At 49.3% G+C, this 10,339-nt stretch overlaps 2 protein-coding genes across 2 annotated transcripts; both read right to left on the bottom strand.

Moving 5' to 3' along the window:
• Window positions 1-3,736: 3,736 nt before the first annotated feature.
• Window positions 3,737-6,220, bottom strand: Pmar_PMAR016858 (hypothetical protein; the record flags this gene model as incomplete). Its single annotated transcript, XM_002765861.1, has 1 exon — window positions 3,737-6,220. One exon carries the CDS (start codon window positions 6,218-6,220, stop codon window positions 3,737-3,739), a length of 2,484 nt encoding a protein of 827 aa, XP_002765907.1.
• Window positions 6,221-8,459: 2,239 nt separating this feature from the next.
• Pmar_PMAR016857 (hypothetical protein) lies at window positions 8,460-10,328 on the bottom strand (the record flags this gene model as incomplete). The annotated part of the gene is made up of 1 exon (XM_002765860.1): window positions 8,460-10,328. The coding sequence occupies one exon, from the start codon at window positions 10,326-10,328 to the stop codon at window positions 8,460-8,462; it is 1,869 nt and encodes a 622-aa protein (XP_002765906.1).
• Between the last annotated feature and the right edge of the window lie 11 nt (window positions 10,329-10,339).

Genomic DNA, 10,339 nt, shown 5'->3' with positions numbered 1-10,339 from the left:
ACCGTTCTTTGAGTCTTTCGAAGAGCCACCTGAGAGAGTCTGGGTGTTACTCACTGCAGTGCAGTGGCTGCACCTGGGTATATTTTTTGTGGTAGTCTGTAATGACAGGCCTCAGAGAGGAGCGGAGACCGGACGAGGTCTTCGGAAGAGAGTTGCATTATTTACAATATCGACCTTGACAAGACCACGTCAGTCTATAGCACAGTCTATGCCATCCACAGCATAGTACAATCAATACCTCAGTATATCAGCCCAAAGCCAAGTATGCCTCAGTATGAATAAGCCCTCTGGATGGTTGATCGTTGAGTCCGAGATGTGCAATTTCTGTGGGCGTGGCAGATATAGTCTGGTCAAAAAAATTGCCCAGAACAAATATACATAGTTGGTCGGACATGTCTCATAATCTCGAAGGATTGATCGCTTCCCTACGGTCGATACTCTTGTTCGTCTAATCGGTGCTTTCTGTGTGACCCAGCTGTTCGTATTTTTCCTGTCGCGTGCTATCTCAAGCTTGAACGGGATCTCAAGTTGCCCTCATAACTCCGTTCAGACAGGCAGATCTCGTCTAGCACTCACGACCAGGCTATCCGCACACGGTGCCACTCGATTGATACTTTCGATCTTCAGCGCGTCCCGTTCAGCAGACGAACGCGCTGGTAGGGACCCGGGAGACCTCGCGAGCCTATCTAGTCTTGTCAAAAAAGTTGCCCTGAGTAAATTTAGTTGAGTAGTTGGCCGCATTTAGAGCGAGCTGAGTACCGCTGGATTGTAAAGTGATATAGCTATCAATGACTGTACCAATCGTCCGCTCACAACTTGGTTTTGTCGAAATTTCGTAGTTTGTGAAACCCTTCTACTGCCCAATTATAATTCTTTCCGCGTAACAACCTTACTTTTCCTCAACACGTTCAAGTTTGTTGCGACTTTCCGATCCATGACTTAGACTTCCCCACCATTGGCTGAAAAACCGAATCATCGAGCTACGATGCGCACCTACAGATCTCCAGAATAGTAACTAAAGAAACACGGAAGGAAGAGAGATCTAACCGAGCAATTCAATGGTTCCAGCCTACGGGCGGCAGTGGGTGGGTTAAGGAGGGAATTTAAGGAAGCGTGGTAATGCTAACGACTGACAGATAAATATTAGACTATCTCGTCGAAGTCGACTAGTCATCCCTTCATCATCTTGAAGTCTTGACACAACTCGATTTCGGACGAGTCGCTCGCCACTTGTGTTGCCCATGCTTCTCCAGTCAACTTTGTCGGCGTCAGTGGTATCATTGTTCTTAGAATCATATAGGCTTTCGATTGTTGTTGCTAGAAACACTTATAAACGATATCCTGACTGCATTTTTACTCATCGTCGTGGACACAAGTCGGAGAGACTAATACAAGCACTCCAATCTACTCAAGGGGATGGGTTAAAACTTACAATCGTGCGCACATCGGTCAGTAGCAGTTGGAGCGTTCCTGAGGACCGCACAAACCTTGTGGGGTTGCGCGATAGTGTGCCGTCGTAGGTGACGGGGTATCATGAGCCGTGTAACTGGCCGGGTTTCGACCAGGGATTAACTCCGTGCGCTGAGCAGAGGCAGCGTCTTCAGTTACTTCTTTTTCAATGGTGGAAACTTCTTCAACATCCAAGGGGCATCCGCTGCCTCCTCTAAATTACGATTCTAATGCGGTGCGCATGTCATCCGGCAGAAATGCAGGGGTCGATGAGCACAAGGTCCCATCTAAGTGCCACCGCCGCCGTTTATTTTGGATACTATCGTTGACTTTTATTTCAATCGTACCTGTCTATCTATTGAAGTCCTTCCGAGCCGAGAAGCCTCGTTTGAGAGTCAATCTCGACCAAGCTCACCCTCATCGATTTAGAACAACTCCATCTATGGCGCATGAACAGGTCGTAAATATTGGAGCAGCAGATCTCAAAATTATCGAGTGCCCCAGAACAGGTGGCGGGTTGAATATGTCTTATTATCGTAATGGTGACTTTTTCCAGAGGGCTCTGGCAGACGCTCCTGTGGAGCCTTTAAGGGTATATGAACGGGCACGCGAGGTCTGTGAAGGGCCACGCTTGGACGAGGTCGACCCGCAAAATAGCTCCGCCTCACACTGACATACGGCACTTTAGAATGGTGCGATTCCATCCAAGAGCAATGCCCGAGTGGAGAGTCTCCACTGGAGACATATGAGCTATCCTGATCCGGCTCTATTACTCCGTGCTAGCGTTAGCCTGTGGTGTGTGTGATCATCGCTCGTACGCCTACTGTCGTACTTCACAATAGACCATCACGGGTTATTGATGAACAAAGGCGATAGTAACTTCCATATAGCCAGAAGGGGGATTACCGAATGATTTTCATATGATAGTCGACTATCAACACTTGCAGTGATCAAGCACGTGGTAATTGGACGAGGACCCCTTCAACCTCAGGGCCTCCAGCTGTCATCAACCACAGGAAAGCTTGCATAGGCTGGTGATAGCATGATTCTACGACGGTCGAGGAACTTACGCAACCAGCATGGATATAAGAACGTTGTATTCAAGAATGTCATGCTGGCAACTTTGATAATCCATTCGTTGTATAGAACGTGTTGAACCGAAGCATGGGGAACCTCCGCCACTCTTTCTCGCCACTAGGCGACGAGCAAAGTATCGCGGACGAAATGTAATCTTCGACGCCCTCCGGCGCACTCGGTTCATAAAACGCTCAGGATGACAGGAAAACCCCATCAAGTGCAACAGCCGAAACATGGTATCGTACTGATTCATGTCATCGAATATGAGTTGGATTATGCGACATGAAGGGCCTCTTTCACTAACTTCTCAAGATTAGCCAATCTTGAGATTATAAACCTAACCTAACAAACTTAAAAAACTCCAAGTACGTTTCACGGGTCCCTCAGCCTTTAAATAGTGAAATCCCATCGAATACGGGGTTGCGGGAGGTAGCAACGTGGTCGGTCGGCCCGGTGGGTTTTTTAACCGTAATGACCCAAACTGTTTGGGCCACACACGGTCCGACCAGATTAGGTGCTACCAATGCCTTCAATTGATCTTGTGACCCCCACGTAGCTGCGCGAAGGGTTCACCTGGGATGGAAGCCGGACATACCTGTCCGGTCCTCCAATGTTGGTGGGATCAGTATGAAGGCATCGCCATACTCAAGGGAATAAATTAAAGAGAAAATTTTTTTTCTGGCCCGCCGAGAAATCCTCTCAACTCTCGTGGTTGAGCTCAGCCTCACTGCCGTACCCAATCCACGTTGTAGACCCTTATGGCCTAAATCGAGGTTATTTCACTTTCGGTTTCGGCTTTGCAGCACTCGAAAACCGTTGACCGGGCGCGCGCATTTCAATTGTGTAACATGTCTCTATCGGGAGCACCCCTCCTTACGCGACATTTCACTCACGCTACAGTACTGTTGTGCTTCCGCTAACCAGAAGACGAACCTTTAGTATGAGACTAAGCAAGATGTCAAGTAAGAACTAAGCAAGTTCTTGAAAGCTCACTGGAATCTTGAAAAGTTGTTCGTCAATTTGAACAAAAACCAAAATTTGGAAAAAAGTCGAGAAAAATAATTTAAAGTCACATCGTGCTTATGATGTAACACTTGAACCCAATGAGCCAGTTGGCGCAAATAAACTCTAACTAACAAGGGGGCAGTCGTGCATGGGCCATGAGTCGCAGTGCTCTAACTATGAACGACAACGAATCATCAATGATATCTTAATTTATGCTCGCTCGCCCATTAACACAATCCTCATCCCGCCCCTCTCGGCGGAACTGCTTCTCAGAACCGTCCGCCGACCTGCGCTTCTCACCTTCGACTCTTTGTAGATCTTCATCGGTATATTCTCGCAACTGCCAATCTTCACTATCAAGCCAAAGTCGCTCCCGGACTGAGACTCCGTCATGCCAATCCACTTCGACATGACCGCTCTTGAAAACTTTAATGACAGTCGCAGCATACCAAGCCTTCTTACGTTGCCCTCTAACCTTCAGAAGAATCCAAAGCGGCATACCAACTAAACTTGGGGACATATGACACTCTCGTTCACAGTCGAACATAGGATCTTCCGGGTTGTCTAGTGCATCCCCAGACTTGTCATGTTCCACGACCACAAGATTGAAGATGTTCTCAGTAACAATTCGCTGTGCCTTCCCAGGATAGATAACATCAACAGTATGGTCTCCTCGAAATGACAGCACATGCCCAATCTTCCATGGATACCCAAGCTTACGATTGGGAGCGTATACAAGAACCGCGGAGCCAACTCGGAGATCTTTAGCGTGTTGACTGGCCGGACACTTAGACTTCACAGCACCGAGCGAACGCTCCTTCAATGCACGCCAATGGTATGCGATAAACTCACGTCGAATCTTCGTCACATCATGAGCTGGTCGGATCGGCTCTTCTCTAGATATAAATCCGAACTGCCTGCCACAAACTCTGGTGTATCCAAAGCACAATAAATCTGGTGTGATACTTTGCTTCCCACTCTCGGCATCATAACTGTACCAGAGTGTCGGACGCGTGTTCAATAGAAAACACACTTCCAATAACAGATTATCCAGTTCAAAATCAGTGAGGATACTCGCCTTGCCTCCAGAACCGCGCAGCAACACTCGCATCTTTCTCGCTCCAAGATCATGGAGCTTTTCGAATCTTCCGCCTTCAAAGGGACTGCGAGCACTCAGCGGCTCAACTGTGGCACCGAGCAACTCCTCAACGCGATCCTTGAACTTACCACTAGCGAAATAAGAAGCCATATCACACACGAGCTCCCTTACTCCGCCCCTCTCGAGTTGGGCTCTTCTGAGGACTGCAACAGTCGCGTCAATCGTCTCACGCTCTCCATCTTTGCCTGCCGGAACTCTATACCACGTACAGTGTCCGGAGAACAAACATGTAATACTGACGATCTTACGGCGATCACCCAGAGAGAAATAATCAATACCAACCCGATAGTAAGGCTGATGGAACTGTAACCGCAGAGCATGACCCTTGCCAACACTCGGAGGCTCCGTCCATACACGACGGGCACGAACAATCTGGCAGACGAAACAGCCCTTGGCCAGCTTCCTCACATCTTGATTAATAGATGGCAGGTGAAAGTCAGTGATCAATGCAGCGGAAGCAGGAATGCTTCCATGCCTCGTCTCACGATGAGCAGTACGGATGATAAGGGTCCTCAAGAATGTTGTCGGAGTATCCTTAGGAATGACAGGACAAAATGACACCGAACCTGCTGCGGAGCCGGTACGGAATGCCAGATATGAAACTTCCGGAACTCCACGGACAGAACAGCGAAAAACAGGACCACATGGACGGAGAACAGGACTTTTACTATTCTCCACGGCCTCACCGTACTTAGCACTCCTCTGCTGCACGCAACGAGCTGCCAACTGATTACATTGTTCACGGTCGAAATATAGCTCCTCGAACTCACTCTTTCGAGCATGGCATCGGAGGAGAGACAGAACATTCCGAGCAGCCCAAATCAACCGAGCTAGTTGTGAAATCTCATAGCAGTGACGGGCGAACCTCTCGACGATAGGCTCAGCAACATCAGATGGCACGTCGCGTACTCGAAGGATCGTATCAGTGTCACAATCGAGCAACGATACTGTGTCTAGGGTTGACGCTCCTCTCCACAGGCCTTCAGCTGCCAAACTAAAGGGGTAACGAAGAGGTTCGTCAGGAACTACGTGAGCCAAGTCCAGAGCACAGAGAGCCTCATCACTGACCACCACATCCTCGGCATCTGGCTCCCAGTCAGGGCCTAGAGGATCTTTAGACTCAGGCTTGGACCAACCTATACCACTCCGTGTAGGATCTCTTGGAACATCCTCAGCAATATCACCAACACCAACCAAACAGTCAGCTAGGCTTTTACCATTAGGAGTCACCCTATCGTAAGCCCTTGACAATGAGTCAGCTAATTGATTCTGGTTACCAGCTAAGTGAGATATGGTCAAAGAGCACAGAGATCTCAGCACGCCCAACTCAGCATGAAGTCCGCTCAGCAGACGAGCAATGGCCCTACGTTCAACCGCTCGAGACGCTTCAACTATCTCGGGACTATCACAGTTTCTTGACCAAAGGACACAAGATTTGTTATCACACAGCACTGTGACCGATGGCTTCTTGGCCAATCCGCAAGTACTCTTCTGACGGAATTGTAAGAAATCACCCAGATCTTGGAGCATTCGCAACAACATGCAAAGCTCCCTTCTATTACTATGCCATAAACGTTCTCCTCTGCGCCATCTAATTGCACTTGAGAGAATGACAGTACCATCTGTAGTGCGTATCACGTACCCGCCTCCACTGTTTGACGCATCACAAACAGCCTCTAACTCTAAGCTCGAACGATCGTCAAAGCGAACCGGGGATGAATGATCGCAGGTCTCCGAGCATAGTTCATTCATCCAGTGAAGTATGCAATCAAGAGCAGACCTAGCATCACCATTGAGCGCACGCAGATCAATAGATGATGACCAGTGGTCATTGACCACTCAACCTTGGCATAGACCTTACCAACCAACGCTCGAAGTCCATCTGCACATACACGTGCCCAAACGTGTTGCTGTGCTGGATCAAAGGCTAGACAACCCGAGCACTTGAAGCAACAACGTTTCGTAGTGACCTCCCTTCTGCGAAGGTTCGTCAAGAATGTGACTACTTGGGCGATACGTCGCGATCGATCGCAGCTGAGGAGCAGGTGCTCCCCTTGGAAACTCAGTTTAACACCTAGAAGGGTGCCTTCTTTGGCGATCTCTAAATCTAGACCAGCCTCTCGTAGGCATCCTTCAAGCTCGTCTCGACATCGGTCGGCACACAAGACGAACACTTTCTTAAGCTGTGCATCGAATCCCGCTTTCACAAGGGTCGACAGCAACAGCTTAAACTGGATGATGGTGGCTCTGGTGGGTCCAGACACACACAGATCATCAACAAATATAAACAAGAGCACTAGACAGAGTAAAGCAACTGGGAGACCGCACGCTCTCACAAAACCACCAATGCGACCCAAGCTGCCACTAAGTCCGGAAGGTCCGAAAACCACCCCGAAGCACATTCTAATGCTCTGGAATAACACATCAAGGTTGTCACCCGTCTCCAATAGTAACGTAGTGTTTGATAGTCTACACTTATAGAATGCGGAGCGAGCGTCCGCTAGAGTGATACACTCTCGAGACTCAGCTCTCAAGGCACCAATGATAAAGGAGATCGGAGGCTGATCGTTACCCGCCAAAGGCAGAGTACGATTCAGTCCTCTGAAATCTACCACCAATCTGGCTTTCCGACGGGCCTCATTTGGGGGAATGAGAAATACCTGGGCGGCTGCACGTGATTGACCCTGCCGTTGTAAATCAACCGCTTCACGAGCAACGGGAACCCACCAGTTGGAAGCTAGATATTCGGAGACCAACCTCGAGTACTCTCGCTTGAGCTCCTCTGATAGACGAAGATATAATGATCGTGCATATGAACTCTCACGACCAGTCGATGTCCGTGGTTCGGGAACACGAATTTCGCAGACATGGGTCTGCACACCAGGAAGATCCACGAACTCACACGGCAGTAGCTTCCGCACACGGCTATGATAGGCCTGATTTGTGCGGGGGAGAGGCGCCCACCCTTCGTTCACGATAGAACTCAATAACCTGTCGACGCATGCACTCTCCTCTTCCGTCAGCTTAGGGACCAAAATCCCGCTGATATCAACAGATGACTCTGGAGAAGCGTCAATACCAGAAGATGAGGTGAGGTGGCAAAGCATGTCATCGACCGAACCGCCCGACTCGAGGAGTCGTAGAACAACGTCGTCGGGGCAATGCAACTCGTCGCCAACAACATCATTCTGGTAGACAGACTTACCATTGATGAACCCGCGACGAACACCATAGAGAACCAACCCCCATTGATCAATGAGCTCGCGCCCCGCGAGGATTTTATAGTGCCCCTCGAATGAGCTTGATGAACATACAAGAACCCTCAGATTACATCTCTGATAATCACAAGCTAGTTCTGAACCATCCGACGTGAAGACGGCTATAGCACACGATAGGCTGTGGCGGACACTTGTGACTGTGCCATCAGCCAAGGATATAGATAATGGAGCGGTGCTATCAAGTGACAAGTCTGCACAATCAGCTAAGCCTCGCACCAAAAGATAGGAACCATCGGCTGCAGTATCAACAATACAAACAGCGGGGAAAACAGATGATGAGTCAGGCCCCAGATGCTTCAGAGAAGCACTGAGATGAATCTCATTAGGGAGATGTGGGTTACTCAATGCCCTTATCTGGTCATCTGCAATCAGTACACCATTGGCAGTAGTAACACCATCAGATACAGAATTTGATATACAGCAGGTTGCCTCAATCGGGCGTCCGGGGGGAATAGCTACCTGCAAGGATTCGCCCCCATCATTCACCTCAATTAGTTTCCCGACTTGGGAGGCAGTGGCGCCTCCTGCTTCGGTTTCTCCTTGAACTGGAACTCCCAAGACCGGAATTGGTCTTTAGGAAGTGCGTTCACCTTCGCAGAGCCGGTTTCCTTGTCTTTGTATCCGACGAAGAAGTACTTCATGCCCTGCTTATTAAATCTCGGAATCATCCCATCAGCGCCCACCAAGGACCGAAGATGACTCTCATTTCTACACCCACGGCCGGTGATGCCGTATACTATCGAGAATCGTGAAACGAAATTCGGCAACGACTCTCCTCGGTCAACCTGGCCCTTATCTTTGCCAGCCCGACCATCGTTCGAGTGAATGGCACGCACTGAGTCCTGCCCACCATCACGACCATCAGGCCTTAGACTGAGAAGACTACCGAATTCCTCGGATAGTCTGCACTCGGCCCGAATGAACTCGACGACAGTTTCTCTGGTTCTACCGGTAGGAGAGTAGAAAGGCACACAAGTCTCCCAATCTTGCTCTGAATCACCACGTCCGGCCTTCTTACACCGCCTAATGACGCCTATAGCTACGTCCTTAGGCAAACATGATACAACCTTTCTGACGAGATGAAGTTCTTGAGCACGATCATCGGGATAGACAACTCGATAGAGGTCCGCAATAGAAGTGGCCTCCTTGACAAAAGTGTCAACCTGCTTGGCTGATGAGAACTTGAGCTTTTTCAAACGGATATCCAACTCGTCCGTGAGAACTGTTCGCCTAGCGAACTGATCCTTCAGTGCTTTTGTGACCGTGAACCATGTAGAACCATCAATATCACAAGCCTTATCAGCTTCTTCGTGGCACTTGGGAATATCTTTGAGAGTACCAACGAGTTTTTCCTTGCAAGCATTAGATAGATGACCGTGCGGTAGGAATTGTCCATCAATGAACCTTCCTGCATTTGCTTCCGCAAGGATAGACTCGACTCTCTTAATATGGGCGGTAACGCGAAATATATCTTTCAAATTACCAATACTCAATTTCCCGATGGTACCAGCATCGCAAAAGGGCTGAGCCGATAAGGCAGGCCCTACTAATTGCTGTTTACGTGGATTCTCAGCATAACTCTGCGGGAGCATTCGATGATGGTAGAACGGCCTCTGGATCGCGGAAGCAGAATCCTCTGGTCCGAGATCGGGAAGGCCGGTCACAACTGCAGGACGACTGGGAGGTATGACAGGAAGTGGATCATTCTCATTTGCTCTTGATCTAACTAGTGGTCGGGTCAGATGAAAACTTTGGACCCCACGGTGATCCGAGATCGGCATCCCGTTTACAGTCTCGGGGCGTCTCGAGAGCAATGGCTGGGCATGCTGACGTCGTTGACTCTCTGATAACGATGCTCTGGGACTAACTCGATCCCGAGGTAATGGTCGGTAATCCTCTTCAGCATCAATGTTCGACTGCAGATAACTGGATCTAATTGACCCGGCCGAATTGAACACGCGAGAGCCCGCCATCCGGCGAGAATTTTGTTCATTAATCTCGTCATACCTCATTTCGAGCGCGACGACGTAGGCACCAGCTTCGTCAAGCACCCTTCGAAGCTGTTCTTCTTGTTCGCCTAGCTGAGCAACCAGCGCCTCGTCCTCCTCGTTGTTGATTATGATGTTACCAGCTTGTTCTTCAAGGCGCCCCAACTGGCCACGAACTCGGCCCTTATAGATCCTCGCCTTCTTCAATTCACTGGCTAATGAATTAGGAGTATTGAATGCTCCAGCCGACTCTATGAATGATGGTCTAAATTGTTCCAGCACTTGGCCCCGTGCTTCGTCACACTCTCCTGCTGCCTGATGGATATCGCCGTCGGTGGGCTCGTTCACACGAAGTTCGGAAGGTGTCGCCATGATGTAACACT

Source organism: Perkinsus marinus (genome assembly GCF_000006405.1).
Source record: "Perkinsus marinus ATCC 50983 genomic scaffold scf_1104296974312, whole genome shotgun sequence".
Classification (NCBI taxonomy): domain Eukaryota; phylum Perkinsozoa; order Perkinsida; family Perkinsidae; genus Perkinsus; species Perkinsus marinus.
The sequence above is the reverse complement of the archived record's forward strand: the minus strand, read 5'-3'. Positions and strand labels throughout refer to the sequence as shown.